The 21,999-nt window shown below is 43.4% G+C and overlaps 1 protein-coding gene across 2 annotated transcripts; it reads right to left on the minus strand.

Annotated features, from left to right (window-relative positions):
* Positions 1–391: 391 nt before the first annotated feature.
* On the minus strand, positions 392–21,800 carry LOC145418331 (serine/threonine-protein kinase RIO3). 2 transcript variants are annotated; one of them, XM_080286773.1, is made up of 13 exons: positions 21,716–21,800; positions 18,902–19,268; positions 17,516–17,697; positions 16,043–16,152; positions 14,985–15,164; positions 13,317–13,382; positions 9,782–9,927; positions 8,714–8,852; positions 7,473–7,676; positions 6,089–6,258; positions 4,176–4,281; positions 2,091–2,273; positions 392–1,275 (listed from the first exon to the last, which is right to left on the minus strand). In XM_080286773.1, the coding sequence occupies exons 2-13, from the start codon at positions 19,135–19,137 to the stop codon at positions 1,057–1,059; spliced, it is 1,941 nt and encodes a 646-aa protein (XP_080142899.1). In that variant the 5' UTR covers positions 19,138–19,268; positions 21,716–21,800; the 3' UTR covers positions 392–1,056. The 2 variants fall into 2 exon arrangements, with proteins under 2 accessions (XP_080142899.1, XP_080142898.1); XM_080286772.1 differs by having other exon boundaries at positions 393–1,278.
* Between the last annotated feature and the right edge of the window lie 199 nt (positions 21,801–21,999).

Consider the following 21,999-nt stretch of genomic DNA (forward strand, 5'->3'; position numbering starts at 1 on the left):
CCCTTGCGAGATTATGGCGTCTGGCAATAGATAGATAGATATTTAGATTTTCAGACAACCTGATTCGGCTAGGGAGGGATTTTTCAGACTGTTGGAACTAGACAGAGCCTTTCATAATCTAGCTAGAGTTTTTAATAATCCCTTCACTACAAGAAATGTTTCCTCAGATAAATAAAATCAAATGAAAACTGGGAGAAACAACTATAACTGGCATCACTGTGGAGAGAATTAAAGCATACAAAAGCCAGTCTTATCATCAGCAAAATTAAGTGAAGGAAATCCATCATCATCATCATCATCACCATAGTTTATTGACGTAAATCCATCATCATCAAATTATATTGAGGTAAATCCATCATCATCAAATTATATTGAGGTAAATCCATCATCATCATCACCAAAATCAACTGAAGCAGCTACATCCATCATCATCATCACTTAGTGCTCAAGTGGTAACATTGAAAGCAAGGTTTCGATCTGTTTACACATGGGGCTGGATTTTTCTATATAATTAATCTACCTTATTACAAAAACTAATTACTTTTCTTACCCCTAATCTTTTGCGTTTTTGCTCTGATTATTAGTTATTGTCTTACTCTTATTATTTCTCCTCTTAATCTTCTTCTCAGTACTCCTATTTGATTATATAAAACTATCTCATTATCAAAACTACTAACTCTTTTTCTTATACGCTTTTTGATTCTGATTACTATTTCTCACTCTTTTTATGAGTACTCTGATTCTATTATACAAAACTTTCTTCTAAGTGCTGCCATTCAAAGTTACAAATCTATTCTATTAACAAGACAATTTATTCTTCTTACGTTGCTTCTCAATACTCCTATTCAAGGCCTTGCTTCCCTCTTACTCTTTCTACTCTTTCATAGGCTCCTGTTTTCAGTTATACAAAACTAACTCCTACTCTTCCTCTTCTTACTTCCTTCCGTTATAAAAAGCCTTATTAATAAAACTACTTGTCTCACTCTGCTTCTCACTACTCCCGCTTTAAGTCTTCCTTTCCTTACTCTCCTGTTATAAAAAGCCTTAGCAATAAAACTACTTACTCTTCTTACTCTTATTCTTTCTCTTCTTACTCTGCTTCTCACAACTCCTGCTCAGCACCTTACCACCCTGCCCACTTGATGCAGCTCCCGAAATATTGAGGCCTTGGCTGGGTGGTGAATTCTTGGCATCTTTCCCATGATTTTCCGCAGCACTCAGGTCTCCCAGCCGATCCAATTCTTTGTGTGCCTCCTCTTCCCTGTGCTTATCGTCCTGCTGGGGAATGGAAATATCATCATCACTACTTCTGCTACCACCACCATCATCACCACTACTACCACCACGACCACCACCACCATCATCTCACTTCTTTTTCTCACCTGCAGTTGGGGTGAGGATGAGTGAAAGAATACGACAGTGGTAGAACTAATGAACAGCATGTCTAATGAAGTGGGCCCAACACTCATTCATCCATCATTCAAGCCCCTGGAATCCTGACTCCACTTGACATACACCAGTCCATACGCAGGCTTCATAATTACCCATCAGACAAGAGACAATCCGATGAGAGTCTAAGTAACAACAGTGTATCCAATTCTTTTACATTCCTCATCCAACCAACTCAATCCCTTGTCATATACTGGCTTTCCTAATCTCGTCTAAATACTGTAATATACACAAGCGGTGCATACTGTAAAATGAATAGCATAGAATGACAACAATTTTAACTTAGGTCCCCCAATTCCACATCCCCATCCTCCTCCTCTTTCAGTACAGTGATGCAGTATTATCATTTCCTTCAATGCCATACCCCCCCCTCTTCTACTTATCATCATCATCATCATTTCTCAGCAATGAGTGACACTATACCTTCATCATTTCCTCCTCCTCCTCATCATCATCATTACATCTCAGCACAGAATGACACACTAACTTCATTATCATTTCCTCAAATTCTTCATCCTCCTCTCCCTCCACCTCCTCTTCATTTTCCTCCTCCTCCTCCTCCTCTTCTCATTACAGAACAATATAATACCATCTTCTCCTCCTCCTTCTCCTCTATCAACAAATAAAGACAATACTGGTACCTTCATCATCATTTCCACCAACTCCTCCTCCCCATCGTCCTCCTCCTCCTCCTCCTCCCTCAGCCTCATGCCCTTCCGCTGCTTCTCTTCTAGCTGAATTTCTTGCCACAGGAACTCAAACTGGTCACTCAAGCTGTTTACTCCTTCACGCCACAGCTCCTGATGAGTCTCGTACTCTTCGATCTAATGTGAACACCAAAAATATTTATCATTAGCCTTTTTTGTTCGCTTTGTTCGCTTTTTTAGTTAGTTCTTTTTACGGGGTGGGGCACTAACCCACCACCAACCCTTTTAGTCGCCTCGTACGACAAGCAGGGATACTGGGGGAGTATTCTTGAAACACTCCTACCCCCAGGGGTGGATGTGGTTGAGAAGATTAGGAGAAATACACTGAGGTGGTTTGGACATGTGAAGAGAATGGAGAATGAAAGACTGACTACGAGGGTGTATGTAGGTGAGGTGGAGGGAGGGAGAGGGAGGGGTAGACCGAGGATGAGGTGGAGGGATGGAGTTGAGAGGTATATGAGGGGGGGGGGGTGAGTTGGGGGGAGGGTAGTCAAATGGTGGGTGACAGAGCGACTTGGAGGCGTTTTGTCTGTGGCCACCCTTTGCGGGATTAGGGCGTCGGGCTATAGATAGATAGATAGATAGATAGATAGATAGACTTTTATTTTGACTTCGCCTAAAATTCCCCTCTTCTTATCTTGAAAGCAAAATTATAACCACAGATTATCAACAGCAATTGATACTAGTCATGATAAGTGCTGTAGGAAGGATGCAGTATTATAGTTTTCTGCAACTGAGCTACGTGAAATAAGATGCAATAGAATGACACTCTGAAGGTCAAGTCAGAGTCCAACAGCATATTTTCCTTTTTCCTTAACTCCTTGTACTCTCTGATCTAGCATGGATATCATAAAAATAAATCATTAGTCTCATTTTAGTTACAGAAAATGAATATCAGTGATACTCAGGACATTCACATCTGCTTGGTGCTTTTGAAAACTAAGTAACCTGACTGTTATTGTTAAGCTATTAAATACACATCATCTATCATCAGAGCCTTTCCTGCCCTATTCAGGGTGTGGGGATCCAGGGCTATGCTACTCAGTCCTGAAATATAAAGCAAGAGTGACCAGCCTCACTTTCAGCTGCTCTCTGTGACTAATGTACAGAAGCATAGAAGTACTATGTGAATGACAGTAATATTGAGAAATGCAACTTATAAGCAAAACTGTACTCTTGATCAGCTCTGTCAATGGGTTTTTTCCTCGAAGATGCTCACTGGCAAAACCATTAAGGAATAAGGTTGTGTCCTCATCATGCTTCCATATATCATTCTTGTGTATGTCCTACTGTCTCAACAGCATGTCAACGGCAAATAATGGGATTCACATATGAGGGAGAGGGGGGGGTGAGTTGGGGGGAGGGTAGTCAAATGGTGGGTGACAGAGCGACTTGGAGGCGTTTTGTCTGCGGCTACCCTTTGCAGGATTAGGGCGTCGGGCTATAGATAGATAGATAGATAGACATTAACTACATACTAGGACATAAATACCCAATTAAAAAAAACAGCACCAGTATCGTGTTCACTGTACCCTCAGCTACAAATGAAAGTGACCCTAGTGGACTGCAGGCCTAAGTTACAAAGTTGCTGTTATGCAGTCTGCCATCCTTTCGGGAGGTACGGGAGGGAGTTATGGGATGCTTCTACGACTGGGCAGGTCCACCGTCCGGTCACATTGGTGCTGCCACATGAAGGACCTCACGGAAATAGTAAAAAAAATAATTAAGGATGGAATATGAGGTATACACGAATAAGGATGTAAGGGAACGTTGTGGTGTTGATGTGGATGGGAATGAGAGTGTATAAACAAATACCTAGGATGGTCTGGCCATGTGGAGAGGTTGGAGAATGAGAGACTGACTGGAAGAGTGTGTGTGATGTAGTGCGGGAGATCAAGGACGAGAAGAAGAGATGGAGATATAGAGGGGATGGGATGGAAAGAGGGGAGCCAAATGATGGAGAACAGGGTGATATGGAGGGGATTTGTTTGTGGCCACCCATTATGGGACTCAACATACCATCCTTGGGGCGGACTCCTCAGGGCCGGGCAGGGAGATCCCACTGACTTTCTCAAACAGCTGTAGTGGTGATGGCAGTTTAGGAAGCCCCTTGGACTCAAAGAACCTGAAATGGCATGATTGGTGAGTCAAGAAACAAAGTGCGATGGTTGAGAGGCCTTCACTTGGTGGCGCTGATACGACTGGGCGGTGGAGCTGCTCAGTTATAAAAATGTCCCTCAATCCCTAAATGTCTCTCAATCTCCTCCTTATCCCCCTAAATGACGATGGTGGACTGAAGGAAAAAGGCAACTCTGTCCTGCAGTACACTGAGTTCATATGATGAGCTCGGGATGCAACTACTATTAAATAAACCTTTTGTGACTGTTTAATGTATCTGGTAGAGCCAGGATTCCAGGGGCTTGAATGATGAGTGAATGGAGGCGTGGCCCATTGGACTGGGCAAATGTGGGCTGTCTGGACATTGCTACTCTTCACCCTGCCCTAGGGTTGGGAAGGAGGTCCGGATGATGATGATGATTACCTATTGTACTACCAAACATCTTTAGGGTTACAGATCACTTCCAGGTCACCCTCTTCTCCACCATCAGGCTGCCCCTCCTTCAACTCATATACCCTCATTCATGTTCTTCTCACCCGATGGCACTGACACAGAGGAATGGCACTGCTGCCTAGTTACATAAACACCCCTCCACTCCCCCCCTGTCCCCTGAAAGGTTGGTTAACTGCAGGAAGGAGGAAAACTTCAGCCTGCAATCTACTGAGTTCACATTCTCATGAACCTTAGTTTACTACACCAACACAACTACTGCTACTACTCTACTACCAGCAAGATAATTATATGTTAATCAGCTTATGTCCAAAATAACAAATTTTTTTCATACAAGTAATGCAAACTGAAGTAGTTGTAGTAGTATTAGTAGTAGTAGCAGTAGTGGTTGTACTCACAAGTTCATCTGAATCTGAACCCAGTGAACTGCAGGCTTAGGCTGATCTGCAGCTCACCATCCTCCTTTTGGTGAATAAGGAAGTCAATGGAGGACATTTGTATCACCAGGCAGTTGAGTCACCTGGTTATATTGGTGCCACCACATGAAGGCGTGCCTCTCCAGCACCAATGTACACAGGAAGATCAGATTAACCGGTAGCAATGAAACTTTAGCAGGCAACTGTAATTTATTTGAACTTAACCGCAAAAGATAAGAAAAATTAAGAGGCAAACGTAAATTGTGTATTGCACACAAGTTTAAAACACGTTATGGCATTCATTATCATCATCCAGGCCTGTTTTTCCCACCCAAGGATGAGGTAAGGTAGGGACCCAAGGAACAAGAAAATATCTGACAGGATATTCACCAGCATGTCCCATTCAATACACCACACTATCATTCACTCCTTTTTCAAGCCCACGGAATCCTGACTCCACCACACAGACAATACTTGGTAAGGTAATTATGCATGATACTGAGAATTCTTTGACCACAATCCAACACACTACTTGTCACTCACCTAACAATATAAATACAGCTACAATTGAGTGACACTATGTGAGCATTAATCTTCAACCATCCCTTTGATACACACCCAAGGAAATGTTCAATTAGAGCATTTTAACCTAATTACATTCATGATAAGCCTATATGTAGTAGCAGTGTGTGTCCTGGGTGAAGCAACGCAGATGCAGTGTTAACCTAGGCTAGTGAGCTAAACCTCCTCTGATTTCCCTCCTGTGGGGAAGGACCCTGGTGAGGCACTGTGACAGCACTGGTTCCTTCCACAGTTTATGTATTGTACTGTGTCTGTAGGATGACCCTACATGTGGCTGATGGGTCTTCTTGGCCAGACAGACCAGGGATAAGCCTCAATAACCACTGTAATCTAGTAAACCACCAGGCATCAAATTTACTACTCACTTAATAATGTTGGTACAGTCACGGTGTAAGAAATGCAGGGCGTGGGGGTGCGTGGGTTCGACAGCCTGGCCCAGATCAATAATCCAGCACTTGCCTTCATACCACAAAATGTTGTACTCGCTGAGATCTGCGTGAACGAGGTGGCAGGCGTGGAACATCTTGACCATTGCCTGTGTGGAAAATTGAATGAATGATTAAATCTATCAGTTTTTCTACCTATATCCAGATGCCATACTCCTGTAATGGGTGGTTACAAACAAACTGCTTCCACGTCACCCTGTCCTCTGCCAGAAGTGTGTCCTGTCTCCAACTCACATTCTCCTCTCTCACAGACAATATCTTTCCATATTATTCCTCCATCTCATCCTTGGTGTTCTCCCCCTGATCCCCTCCACCTCACTTGCAATAACTTTCCTAGTCAATGCCTCATTGTCCATCCTCTCCACATGGACAAACCATCTTAAAGTATTTCTCCCAAATCTTTCTAGCACATCTCCTGCACAATGCTCCTTCCCTTCCCTAATTGTCTGTCTATCTCTCCATGTACAGTAACTCCACAAGGCTGATTAGGATTAGTGAACCTCTGAACCACTCTACAAAGTTTATGTTCACCTCTAGCATGAAACACAGCATCATTTTCATTGGTTCATTTGGGAAGCCCACAACTAGAAAACTTTGAATAATGAATTTTGTGTCAGAGTCATCAACTATCATCATGTTTTGTTCTCAGAAATATGCATTGTTTTAATGTGTGTGTGTGTGTGTGTGTGTGTGTGTGTGTGTGTGTGTGTGTAATTCACCGGGTCGGTCAGGATCACTTGATGGTCGTGATCGTCAGCTTTTACCCTCCCGGAAGGGAGCTGAAAGCTCATATAGTCCGATCTAAGGGCAAGGCTGTGACCTTCACACACACACACACCCGTCCCCTTGCTCAAGGGGGACAGTGACCACCCACTTCGTCAGTGAAACTTTTCACAACCTGAGCGAGGCGCGAACTCTCGCCTACCAGATGGCAAGCGAGAACTGCGCCAGCAAGCGGTGTAACTGTGTGTGTGTGTGTGTGTGTGTGTGTGTGTTTGGGGGGGGCACATGCACGCTCATGCACATGCACTTGCGTGTTTATGTGTGTGCAGCCATTCATCTATACATAATAAATAAATTCATTCATTCATTCATTGCCAGATGCCATGTATCCCAGATGGGGTGGCCAAGGGCTTAGAGTTAATTGTTTTACAGGGAGGGGCACTAATCCTCCACCAACCCCACTTGACACGTAGGGATGCCAACAGCATCTGGTATTCCCAGGCGGTCACCCATCCAAGTACTAACCAGACCCAACGTTGCTTAATACTGTAAATAAATAAATAACTCACCAAACACTCACCTCCACCACCTGCTCATATGCAAGACTAAGATCAGCCGAGGACAGGCGAACTTCTTTCAGCTTGGGGGCAGCCTGGTGGTCGGCCCCAATAAAGGACATGACCAGAACATGCTGCTTTATTAGTATGGGGTCAGGTGCTGGGATCTCGGCACGGCGGAGGCGACGCAGGTTGTGGTATTCCTTCTCGGCCCAGAGCTGAATCAACTGCATGGATAGAAAGATGAATTAATTCCTATTTATTCATCATTTAATCTTATTTATGACTCATAAATGAATTAGTTGCCAGGACAGAATGATTAAATAACTCTTTATATAACTATTTATCAGCAGTACGGACACAAAGATTAATTAGTTCCAATCTATTTAACACTCAAGACTTTACCAACAGCCCACGGTTAAATCAGCTGCACAGAGAGGACATTAATCACTGTAAATCCTATAAATTAATCCACTACAGAGGCAAAGATTAAACAATTCTGATCTACTTATCAGCTGCAAAGATATCATCATCATCATCCACACCTCTTCTCCCACCTAAAAATGGAGTGCGGTAGGGTCCAGATATCCAGGAAAAAAACTGACAGAATGAGACTAACCAACGTCTGTCTGACTGAATGGGCCACGTTCCCATTCACACACCATTCAAGCCCTCAGAATCCTTACTGCACTTCACAAGCACACCCATTCACACTTAAATACTTCACAGCACCTATCAGCATGAGTCAGTGTAACAACTATCACTTCACCAGGAAAGAATATGGATGCTAAACCCCTGTCGTTCAATCCTCCACGCAAAATTCTTCCCATCACCTCAATTTGCTGTCCATTTCAGTGCTTCATCAACTTCCCCATCTCACTTCCTTACTATTTTACCATATCCAACCACCTTCCTGGCCTACCATGCCTCTGCCCACCTTCAACCTCAGCCTCATGCAATCAACTTAAGCCCTTGTCAGTTCCCTAACCTCATCAACTGCCACACCTCACTTTTTCACACACTTACTAACTACCATACTCACCCACCTTCTACTTGGCATACCATTTCTCCCTCCACCTTCAAACTCAGTCTCAAAGTTAATATGAATCACTGTCAGTTCCCTACCTTCAATTTCCAAACCTTGCTCTCTTCCACCCTCATTTACCTTACTTTCTCAAGCACTTATTTACCAAACCATCCACCTTCTTGGCCTACCACATCCCCTCCCACCTTCAATCTCAATTACAAGGCTGAGTAACTTTACCTTTGGTGCATTATTCTTTGATATGCGATCCTTGAACCGATAATCATCTTTTATGTAGCGCTCTCGGGTTTTGAAATCCGTCAGGGTTGTTTTGAATACTTTTACAGCGCAGTCTTCAGGGAGGGGGCGATCTTCAAGCCTGTTGGCATGGGAATAAAAAATAAAGATCAAGATTGCCAATATTCCCAAGAGAATGCAAGATGGTTTCAATACAGCTTCAGTACACTGACATATTACTGTGCAATGTGCCATGATGATATATATATATTTTTTTAAGTGAGAAAGAAGGAACCAAAGGCCATGAGCCCACAATAACTGTTCCCTCCAAGGAAAAACAAAATTCAAGAGAGAGCCAAATTCAAGATCAGATCATTTCGAGATGCCTGGATACACTGTGTTTGAAAGACTGGAGATCACAGGAAGCAGGAAATACAGACAGAGGGAGACAGTTCCAGAGTTGACCTGTTGCATAAATGAAGGACTGGGAGCAACGGTTAACTCTTGCATTAGAAAGCTGGACAGAAAAGGGATGAGAGTTTGTTGCTAGACGGGTGCTACGCGCAGGTCATAGAGGTGGAGGAATGCGTGCAGACAGTTCAGAGGAGCAGTGATAGAAAGGAGATAAAGATGCAACACTGCGACAAAGAGACAGAGGTTGAAGGGAGTCAGTAAGAGGAGGAGAGTTAATGAGACGAAAAGCCTTTAACTCCACCCTATTGAGAACATGCAAAAACACAGTCTCAAAACTTTGTGTTTATGAGCTTAACGTCTGACCCCATAACTCCATTTAAATGACCTAAATAAAATGAAAATGGTGTCTAAGAAATATTTGTGTCCCGTCTGAAGTGAACTGGTAAAGAAATAAAGGAATGGCGCAAAATTCAAAAAGTGTTTGGAAGAAAAAAACATGAAACAGGAAATACAATATGTCTGCACATGTTGGTATAGTGACTGAATCATCATCATCATCATCATCCTAACCTCTTCCCAAACGCTCACCACCAGTCCCTGCCAGCACTGTGTCCAGCCCTCCATATAGTACCACCAAAAAATTTACGCCACACTCACACTCCTCCCTGGGCATGGAACACCACCGCCTCTTTGCCAGAGCTGACGATGCCGTTCACTGAGTCCAGAACGGCGTTGTTCACCAGCTTGAAGATCAGCAGGCGGGTCTTGGGGTCCAATGCCATCTCTGTTGTGGCTTTCTCTACCTGTAAAATAATTATCAGGTAATATTTCATTAATCATCATCATATCATCATTATCTAATCCTATGCTGCCCCATGAGAAGCGTAGGAGCCCGGGGCTAGGCAAGTTGGTCCTGACATTTAAGATGAGAGTGACCAGCCTCACTCATCCCTGAGTGGCATTACGTGAGATGATGATTATTATTATTAGTTATTATTATTGATATTATTATTCCTTTAAATAATAATAACAATAATAATAATATTAATCATAATCATCAACATCATCACCAAAGCCATATCGACTGCTGCCTGCTATACCTGTAACATAGGCCTCACTAAATTTCACATCAAAAATCATCCTCATCACTATCATCAATATGTTTTTTTCCACCCTATGATGCAAAACATATTCAGATAAAATTCTAAATATATATATAAAAAATAAAGGCAATAGTTCCCAGGTAAAAAGTAATATATCATCATCATCATCATCATCATCACTATCATCTATAACCCTAAGCATGTAAAACGGTTCACATTTCAAATCTTGTGTAAAATATCTCTACCTGCAAGTTCCCAGGCCAAATTTCATGTAAAAAATCCTCATCCTCATCATCCATTCCTCTCTTCTCACCCAAGGATGGAAAACACTCTCATGTCAAATTTCACATTAAATCTTTACGTGCAAAATAGTCTATCTCTCTATCTATCTATCTACTGCCAGACGCCTTAATCCCATAAGGAGTGGCCACAAACAAATCGCCTCCATGTCATCCTGTCCCCCACCATCTCACTGCCCTGATCCCAGCTCACACCCCCCTCTCTCATATACCTCTCCACTCCATCCCTCCATCTAATCCTTGGCCTCCCCCTCCCTCCCCCCCCCTCAAATATATATAAAAAAAACCATCATCACCATCATCATCCAGACGTCTTTTTTCAACCATGGATGAAGAGAAGTATGGTCCGGAAAGTACGAAAAAACTGACAAAGGGGCAGATTTCTACACATCAATCTATCTATCTCTCCCTCCTTCCATTATCGTATCAACCACCCAAGGATGGAGTGAAGTCGGGTTGAGAGAGAGAGAGAGAGAGAGAACGGCAGATGAAGAACTATCAAACGTCTGTCCAATTCATACGCCACACACTCATTCACTCACTATTCAAGCCCCGATACTTTAGAATTTTTTTTAACCCATTACAACGCTTGTTACGTGAAGAGAATGAGCGTGAACAGTGGTGAAATGGGTACATCTAGACAAGTTTAAAGGTGGAAGGAGGCACGGTAGGCAAAAAAGAATGTGTGGATTGATATGGTAAAGGTGTGTTTGAAAAAGAGAAGTCTAACTATCTATCTATCTATTGCCAGACGCCTCAATCCCGTTTGGGGTGGCCACAAACAAATCGCCTCCAAGTCGCCCTGTCCCCCGCCATTTCACTGCCCTGCTCCCAACTCACACCCCCTTCTCTCATATACCTCTCCACCCCATCCCTCCATCTCATCCTCGGCCTCCCCCTCCCTCTTCCCCCCTCCACCTCACTCACATACACTCTCTTCGTCAGTCTTTCACCCTCCATCCTCTCCACATGACAGTGGACTGAGCTGGTTGGAAGAATATTGTTCAAGGATCTGCCACCAGTTTTTTTCTCGGTGAGGTGATAGCTGCTCAATTAACTCAGGTTGCCAGGTGGTAAGAAGTAAGTGTGTATATATATATTGTAACTTGCTATACTTTGGTGATAGAAACTCCGTGTACAAACAGCTAGATAAGGAGTTTATTACCAGCTCACAAAAAAATAGTCTGCCTGTCTTGAATGTCTGCTCTCAACTGACGCAGTGGCGCCGTCTTCCCAGGCGTGGGGCCCTGGGAAAGCATGCTAGGTCAGCAAGTTTAGTGGGGGCATGTATGCACTGGGGGGGGACATACATACATTGGGGGTAGACATATTGTGGAGGGGGTACATTATCTGTGGGGTGGACCCAGGACTCTCAGGGCTTGAATGGTATGTGAATGGAAGTGTGGCCCTTTTCACTGAGCATATTCAGGATTAATTTTCCCATCAGGTGGCTTCTTGCTCCATGAATCCTACCTCACCAAATTTGGGGACAAGAAATGAGATCTGGATGATGATGATGATGATAAGCGCATTTATTTTGGATAATTAATTTATAACTCATAAATTTAGCGGCTTCAAATATATTATCAATAAGCCCTCTTCCCCCCCCCCCTCAACAATACAAATACCGACATAAAGCAACGTTGGGTCTGGTTAGTACTTGGATGGGTGACCGCCTGGGAACACCAGATGCTGCTGGCATAACGTTCTCCCTACGTGTCAAGTGGGGTTGGTGGAGGATTAGTGCCCCTCCCTGTAAAACAATTAACTCTAAGCCCTTGGCCACCCCGTTTGGGATACATGGCGTCTGGCAATGGATGGATGGATGGATGGAAATCACTGTGCCTCTCACTCCCCAGCCCTGGCAGCAGTAGTGGTAGTAGCAGTTGCAATTCCAGGCTCAGCTGAATATAAACCCAAGAGACTGCAGGACAAAGTTACCTTCTACAGCACACCATCCTCCTTTCTGGGGATAGGGAGGAAGCTGAGGGCAGCTCCACTACCTGGTCATGTCAGTGCCACCACATGTAGGCATCCCTCTCCAGCACCTTCCCTGCCCTCAAACCACTCTGGAGCCAAAGCTGAGGTAATACTTGTTTTGTCCACATATCTCAATATTTTTCTCCATCCATAGGCAAATGTCCTAATCCCAGAAGAAGTGGGCACAAAAAATTTGCTTCCATGTCACCCTTTCATTCTCCATAAAGCTGCCATTCCTCCAACTCACACCATTCTCATGCATACAGCTCTCCATCCCATCCCTCCACCTCATCCTTGATTTATCACTCCTCCTCTACTTCACTCACATAAACTCTCCTTGTCAATATCTCTTTTTGTACACAAGTTCCAAAAAGTACTGCACAGGAAGGAAGCGATGATATTCTAAATGATCACCATAGCTTGTAATGTCTATCTATCTATCTGTCTATAGCCCGACGCCCTAATCCCGCAAAGGGTGGCCACAGACAAAACGCCTCCAAGTCGCTCTGTCACCCACCATTTGACTACCCTCCCCCCAACTCACCCCCCCCTCCCTCATATACCTCTCAACTCCATCCCTTCCAATGAGATTAATCTACTATCACATTATTATTGATATGATAACAATACTGGTAAAGAAATGTCTCAAGCATGCAATATAAAGCATCCTCATGAAAGTAGGCATCCCAACAAGGGGTCAAAAATCATCAAGCATCTTCACTGATACTTTTTGGAGCAAATGTACCTGTTTCAAATCTTTCTAAGTGTCAGAAGGATGAAAATTGGACAACATAAGCACAGAGGCCAAACCTTATCATGCACACGTTGCTTCCTCCTGATGTCTGTCATGGCGGACCGACACAGCTTGTTGTAAACCTGTAAATAATACCAGGTACTTCCATTAACCACTTACTAATAACCATAACAAGTCTCTACACTACTGCAAATATACAAGTTACAAATTTCATCTATAAACATATTTATATGGAGAATGGAGAATGAAAGACTGACTGAGAGGGTGTATGTAGGTGAGGTGGAGGGAAGGAGAGGGAGGGGTAGACTGAGGATGAGGTGGAGGGATGGAGTTGAGAGGTATATGAGGGAGGGGGGGGTGAGTTGGGGGGAGGGTAGTCAAATGGTGGGTGACAGAGTGACTTGCAGGCATTTTGTCTGCGGCCACCCTTTGCAGGATGAGGGCGTCGGGCTATAGATAGATAGATAGACATATTATAGAAAGTCAAACGGGCATTCCAGAATACTGTAACATTCTTCACAAACAGTAGTTCTCTATTAACCCCATATGCAGCATCAGCCCTAAACATTTCCTATGTCCATGATGCGGGAAAACAGGTTATAAAAAATCGTGTTGTCATCATGTTTTTTGACCAACTCATCCCTAACCAAACATAACAATTCATTCAGACAAAGATTACACTCCACACTGACGATTCACGATCCACTCATCAAGTACAAGCATGCAGTAGGTGCGAAAAATGACCAGAAAGTTTATATTTCACGCAGCTCTTCTGGAATGTACAACGCAATCTACTGATCGGCATTTCCGCAATGCTATATACAGCCAAGGGGTTAACTAATTTTTAAGTCATCAACTTTTGGTGATAAAACTTTTTTACTTACTCATCTTTTTATCTTAACATTTAATACACAGAGTTACTGAGTATAAGATAATAATTGTCAAGGCTTACTGACACTGGTATTGTACTATTAGCAGTTGCAACCACAGGCTCATCACACTGTAAACCCAGTGCACTTCAGGCTGAAACTGCCCTCACATAGTTCACCATTTTCCTTTCAGAGGATATGGAGGAAGTTCATGGATGATTGTATAACCAAAAATTCACTCAGTTCACCATCCACACACGCTGCAGCCTTAGCACCCTCATACATACTCTTCATGGCATTCAACAGCTCGCCATTTGCTCCATATATTCTTAATTTTTCACATTCCTTGTCTATCCACTCTGTCATATGCTTTCTCCAAATCCATGAAGGCCACAGATAACTTCTTTCCCTTCTTTAGAAACTTTTCCACTGAAGACCTAAGGATGAATATCTGATCCTAAAACCTCCCTGTTCTTCTCCAACTATTTCCTCTGTTATTTCCCTAACTCAGTCAGTAAGTATCCTACCATATACTTTTCCTATTACACTAAGAAGACAAATGCTCCTATGATTACCACACACTTCTTTTTCCCCTTTTCCTTTGTACAAGGGAATAATTATACCTGACTTCCAATCCTCCGGGACATTACCTTCCTCCCAGGCCAATCTGCACATCTTCCATATCCATTCTACCACAATCTCTCCCCCATGCTTCAGCATTTCACCACACACTCCACCAATTCCTGGGGCTATCTCTCTTTTGGCAATAATGACAATAATAATGATGATAAGGACAATGAAAGATGATGATGATGGTGATAATAATGATAATGATATACTCTAGCATATTCCTACCTTGTTTGAGAGATGCATATCAAATCCACCGCCATCTCCTGTGTTTATCCCTGGGGGCAGATTCATGAAGCGCTCGGCATTCTTGCGTCCTGAGATGTCTAAGTCATGTTTGGTGACCAGCTTAGATCCCTGCTTAACATAGCCACACGAGGGAATTACCGGATCCATACGCTCACGCTCCTGTTAAATAAGAGAACAGAGGTAACCAAGGAGACTCATTCCTACCTTACAACTTAAGTCTGATCAAATTTCATGCAACTATAACTTAGCATCAATGTCGTGGGAATGGCCCAGTTCTGTCAGCTGAAAACAAACTATCTATCTATCTATCTATCTATAGCCCGACGCCCTAATCCCGCAAAGGGTGGCCGCAGACAAAATGCCTCCAAGTCACTCTGTCACCCACCATTTGACGACCCTCCCCCCAACTCACCCCCCCCTCCCTCATATACCTCTCAACTCCATCCCTCCACCTCATCCTCGGTCTACCCCTCCCTCCACCTCGCCTACATACACCTTCTTAGTCAGTTTTTCATTCTCCATTCTCTCCAAACCTCAGTGTATTTCTCCTAATCTTCTCAACCACATCCACATCTACCCCACAACGTTCCTTCACGTCTTCATTCGTCAACCTGTCCCTCCATGTCACTCCACATGCTCCTCTCAAGTAACTCAAACAAACTGACTCTGGTAAAAAACGAGATCCATTTTCATCTCATAACTTGGGCTCACTGAAATTCATGCGACCATCGCTTAGTTGTTGCTGACGCTAACCTCAGCTTGTCTGGCCAAAGAGACCCATCAACTGCATGCAAGCAATGGCCTGTGCTGGGCTGTCCTGTGCAGTGAATCGATGTTCCCTTGTGGCAGACAGTCCCTTGCTACATTGAGGCACGACACAGTTTCATCAAGTGAAAAAAAACTGACTACAGTAACTAAGGACATTTTATTCTTGACTCAAAACAAAGGCTTACTTCACTTTATGCAAGCTTAGGTGTGGCCCAGTTCCATCATGTGAAAACAGAGCAAGTACAGTTACGTATGCTTCCAATACCCACCTCAAATGAGTCAATGGCCCTGTGCTCATCATCTATGTCCTTGAGTTCATCATCGCTGTCGGGGCCGTACCAGGTGGGGCACAGTTTGAACTTGTTGAATGACACTGACACTGAAAATTAACACATTGCTTATTAGTACTGTATAATGATTACTAATGTCTACTACTATTATCATTATCATCATTATCAATTATTTCGGACTGAGCTTGTGCGGGTTTATATCCAAGGGGTGGGTAAGGTTTATTGCTCCTGTAATGCCACTCAGGGATGAGTGAGGCTGGTCACTCTCCTCTTAAATGTCAGGACCAACTTGCCTAGCCCTGGGCTCCTACGTTCCTCATGGGGCAACACAGGATTAGATAATGAGGATGTTGATGGCGATCAATTATTTACTTATTTATTCTTTTTCCTATATATTAGGTGTCTGAGAGGGATGACTTCATGTTGTGGTACTGATATAACCAGGCAGTTCCACCGTCAGGTTATTCAAACATCCCTCATTTCCCTGTTTATCCCCCAAAAGGAGGTTGGCAGACAGTGGGCGATGGGCAACTTCAGCCTGCAGTCCACTGTGTTCAAGTGCAGATGTGCCTGAGGCCACAACGTCAACAACATCAACATTTTCATAAAATTTACATAAGCCTGCAGTCTACTGGGTTCATGTCCAAATATGCCTGAGGCTACAAGATCGACAGTTTCACACAATCTAGAGGAGAGTGCCTTGGAAGTGAGTTGGGAAGTGACCATGGCTTACACATACTAGCATAGAAGTACCTTTTCACATATCACCAACATCTAGACCTTTTTTTCCCACCTAAGAATGGGGTGAGGCACGGTCCAGACAGCAAGAAAATGCATGACACAGCGATAACTGGCTGAAAGTCTCCCCAATTAAATGAGCCAAACGTTCATTCACCCACCACTGCACCTGGAATCCTGACTCAACCTCACACATACAGACATTCATGATTAGACACTTCATTCCACCTACCACCTCCAGTCAGTCCAATTACTATCACAACACCTGATAAAGAAAGGAGTACTACAACCTTGTTCTACACCCCTCCATACAAAATTAATATGTAAAACCAATATACCAAACTCAGGGGTTCTGGAGAGATATGCCTTCAAGTGACGGCCTTGTTTTAACAACACCAACACCAACTTCTGCTACTATTACTGCAGTACTATTTCTGTTGCTGCTACTGCTTCTACTAGTAATACTTGTACTACCGCTGCCAAGACTGTTGCTGCTGCTGCTGCTACCACTACTGCGACTACCAATCTAAGGGCAATGTATGAAACAGCAGACACCCACCTTTTGGATTCCACCATACTTTCCTCCTACTGCTGCACTTGCTGGTCATACTCACAGTCAAACACTCATTCAATACCCTTTTGCAGCCCCTGGAATCCTGACTCCACCCTACAGGCAAAATACTCCACACACACACAATTTTCAGGGACACCAACCTTTTGAGTTTCCGTTATATATCTTCTCCTGCCGCTGCACCAGCTGGTCATACTCGCGGTCAAACTCATACTGCAGCATCTGAGCCAGCAGCAGGTCGTCCGAGGTGTCATTCTGGCTGCTCAGTATGCTTCCAAGGTCTGCAGGCTGCTCCACCAGGGATTGGTAGAAAGCTTCATTCTCCCTAGTGGGTTTAAATAGTATGATTACAGTTCATTAAAATTACACTCAGACTCACCTCACATCCTCTCATACAACCCCACCCATCCCTTGCATGTATGGTAAACTTTTCTGGGGTCACATTCATCTGGAGTGCCTTCATCCTATCTATCTATTGCCAGACGCCTCAATCCCGTTTGTGGTGGCCACAAACAAATCGCCTCCAAGTCGCCCTGTCCCCCGCCATTTCACTGCCCTGCTCCCAACTCACACCCCCCTCTCTCATATACCTCTCCACCCCATCCCTCCATCTCATCCTCGGCCTCCCCCTCCCTCTTCCCCCCTCCACCTCACTCACATACACTCTCTTCGTCAGTCTTTCACCCTCCATCCTCTCCACATGGCCAAACCACCTCAGTGTGTTCCTCATAACGCTTCCTATCACATCCACATCCACACCACAACGCTCCTTTATATCCTCATTCGTCAGCCTGTCTCTCCACGTGACTCCCCAGGACCCCCTGGGGGTAGGGGGGTTTTTCAAGAATACTCCCCCAGTATCCTTGCTTGTCGTAAAAGGCGACTAAAAGGGTTGGCGGAGGGTTAGTGCCCCTCCCCGGAAAACAACTAACTAAAAAAACAAACAATAAGTGCCTTCATCTACTTGATAGTATTAATAGATATTTTTCAAACTTGGATTTTTTTTTTTTTCCTTTAGCCAGCCTGCTAAGTGCCACATTCCAACACACATTAATTTACACAATGAGAGACAATAAAATATTTAAGATATGTCAAGCCTGTCAGACTTCAGTTCCTAAATGGCTACGTGGAAAAGATATTCAAGTATTAGTGATAATCAATGATTCTGTACGGGATGGAACTAACTGAATCATTGCACTTTTTAACAGATTTCATAACAGCACTATGGAGAATGAAAGACTGACTAAGAGGGTGTATGTAAGTGAGGTGGAAGGAGGGAGAGGGAGAGGTAGACTGAGGATGAGGTGGAGGGATGGAGTTGAGAGGTATATGAGGGAGGGGGGGGGTGAGTTGGGGGAGGGTAGTCAAATGATGGGTGACAGAGCGACTTGGAGGGGTTTTGTCTGCGGCCACCCTTTGCAGGATTAGGGCGTCGGGCTATAGATAGATAGATAGATTGAAGATGGCAAGAATAAGACAAAGAATGTATCATCATACCAAAGGCACAAAAGTATACATTTTTAACTCACTTTTCATCCAGGTCTTTAGCGAGGTCTTCTGACATGAGGTCACGGAATGATGTGGGCGAGGTCATAACCTGCGGGGAATCTGCAGACACGTTACCCCAGGGGCTTGACACCGCCACTGGGTCCTGGGACATCCCGGCGCCTCCCCACGCCACTGTACCAGCGCTGTTTTGGGGGACGCCACTCGGGGTGGGAAGGGGGTCTGTCGTCGGTTGTGCCACTTCTGCTGAGGATGCCATTGGATCTTGTGCTCCTGTATATTCAGCCTGTGGTGATGCGATGCTGGCTTGTGATGTGGAAATATAGCTGCAGTCTTACTTTCCTGTCTGAACTGTACAGATTATGGTCTGGTTTACCTGTGTGTGATTACCTGGGGAAAAAAAAATGAAATTAATATCTTGCATTCCTGAATATGCTGCCTGAGTTGTTGGGATGCTGGTCTGGTGATGTAGATAACTGTAATACTCTTTCTTTACTTGCTACACATGTACCGTACAGTATCTATAACATGTGATTATCCAAAAAAAAAAAATGAATGTGTAACTATGATACACTCCAGTCACTCTGTAACACCATACCATACAATAATACTTACTACAGAAATCTGATAGGCTATAAAATATGATTGTATAATACCAGTCACTTTATTCAAGCATATGGCTGGATGATTACACCTTAGATCCACAAAGTTGCAGCAAACTCCTAAGCATTGAAAGACACTGATGTAATGCCTGTGGTTATCATGTGGGTCAGCCAGCATACCATATTACAGAATGCAGTCAGCAACCAGTAAGGAAGGCCAGATATGTTACATCATCAGGTACTTCAAAAATCTATCTATCTATCTACTGACAGACACTTTAATCTTCTAAAGGGTGGCCACAAACTGCCTCCATGTCACCCTGTCCCCTGCCATTTTGCTGACCTCCCCCCAACTAACACCCCCCCCCTACTCCATCCCTCCATCTCATCCTTGGTCTCCCCCTTCCTCTCTCTTCCCCTCCACCTCACTCACATACACTCTCCTAGTTAGTCTCTCACCCCATTCTCTTCACAGGTCCAAACGACCTCAGTGTATTTCTCATAATGCTTTCTATCATAGCCACTTAAAAAATCACTGCAGCCCACTTTACAATTTCGGGCAGAAGCACACGATCCAAAAATTCAAATACAGTACTGTACTCTCTAATGTTTTGTACCCATTTGGAAGCCTCCCAGTGCCTCGTACCCTCTTGGAAGCCTCCCAGCCGTGGGGATAAAGTAAGCCATTTTATCCAAACATACTTCCCTCACTCCCATAGAAGCTCCTCTTCCTTACCTCTCACCAGTATCCTGCTCCTACAGTTGATCCTGTGGGGGATACTTTTACATAAACCAAAGTCTAAAACCAGCCTAAATGAATTTCATAACCACCTAACTTAAACAAGGATTAAAATTCAATGATTTTAATTAAATGACTGTAATCAATTAGGCTATACTGATTGTATAATTTATAAAGGATCCAATATGCCTGAATGCAAGTCTTGGTTACCTAATGGTGGCTCTTCATGCTGCTCAATCTCTGGTAGCCTCCCTATTCAGTTCCTTTTCCCTAAGGTCATACTCTATGACCTCATTCCAGGCTCTTTTTAAGTCAGCCTCTCAGAGAAAATGAAAAAACTGATGGTAACAATTATTTCAATACAAAACATTTTACACCACATTATGAACCCTGCCACTATTAACTGGTAATGTACTACTGCTGCAAAAAAATTGAGGTTAGGCCTGAAGGATGCTAACTGGTAAGGTTCAAGGAGACATCCCAGGCTTTGAAATACTGTAACTTCCCTTCACTGCCACCCCTGTACATCGGTTGTGTCAGTGTGCCCTATGACATTATACATATCCCCGAATTAAGGGGGGAGGGGAGTCTTCTGTACCACATTTCCACTGCAGAGGTGTCTTTAAGGTGGTTTAAATTTGGGTTGGTTAATGACACTAGGGGGGTCTGGGGGACAAAGCCCCCCCAGGTAGGGCAAGGTTAGGTTTAGTGTGCTTGTGATGGGTTAGTAAGGGCAGTTTAGGTTCCATTTGGGTAGGTTTTTAATGTACAATACTGTACTGCAATTGATTTGGATTTAATTCTGTATCTACCTACGTGTCAAGTGGGGTTGGTGGAGGATTAGTGCCCCTCCCTGTAAAACAATTAACTCTAAGCCCTTGGCCACCCCGTTTGGGATACATGGCGTCTGGCAATGAATGAATGAATGAATGAATGATCTGGCTTCAGGCAAACTACTGTATTTTAACTGATTTTGTCAATTTTCCTCTGTATATGACTTCAAACCCCTGTAAGGGTAGAAGTTATCTGGGACAAACTCGTTTCAAAATTAACTGAAATATGAAAAAAAACTCAAAACAAAAAAATAGATATAACAAAGGAAAAAAATTCTCAGGCTTTTACTGTATTTATCTATGATGCTGATGATGATTATTATTAATATTATTATTACTAATCACCATTATTTTATTTTTTATTATGTTTTTGGAGGGGGGGGGGGTAAGCTGGCTGAATCTGGATATGGTGAAATCCCCCTTCTTACAGTACCGATAGTTTGGGCCAATTAATATCACTTCCCTTATAAAATACCATAGCTGGAAGGTGTGTCCATATGTCACGATTCAACATTAGAGCTGAACATAACACATCAAAATAGATCAGAAAAATATGCTCTATGGTAAAGAACAAGACCAACTAAAAATGTCTACTCTTTTACCACCCGATTTTCACCAACAAGTCACTCCAGCACCTTCAATGGCTTTCAAAATTCCACAGACCTTCATCAGTTAGCCTCAGAAGAACTGGTACAAGCGAATAAAAATAATCTGCCCCGAAACTGAATCACTTCCTTCCTTCTTTTTGACTCTGTGTTCGAATGCCTTAGTCAGGAAATTTATGCCTTGAAAAATCTAACTTTATTCAGCATTAATGCATGAATAAGAGATTCAAGTAGGTTCTTTTAATTCACGTTTGAGTGTTTTATTATTTTACTCTATATTAGCAAGACGAATCATTTTATCATATCAATTTATCCTTGAAAACGAAATCGAACACAATTTCA

This window comes from Coenobita brevimanus, chromosome 113, assembly GCF_032717465.1.
Source record: "Coenobita brevimanus isolate Jiangsu-jjx chromosome 113, ASM3271746v2, whole genome shotgun sequence".
In the NCBI taxonomy this organism is placed as follows: Eukaryota; Metazoa; Arthropoda; class Malacostraca; order Decapoda; family Coenobitidae; genus Coenobita; species Coenobita brevimanus.

Excerpts from the sequence above, each read along its gene's own strand:
- LOC145418331 (XM_080286772.1), bottom strand. The coding sequence starts at position 19,137 with ATGGCATCCTCAGCAGAAGTGGCACAACCGACGACAGACCCCCTTCCC. Across the intron at positions 6,259-7,472 it reads CATATGAGCAGGTGGTGGAG|GCAATGGTCAAGATGTTCCA; the intron begins GTGAGTGTTTGG and ends TTTTCCACACAG. Across the intron at positions 4,282-6,088 it reads GACTGTACCAACATTATTAA|GTTCTTTGAGTCCAAGGGGC; the intron begins GTGAGTAGTAAA and ends ATGCCATTTCAG.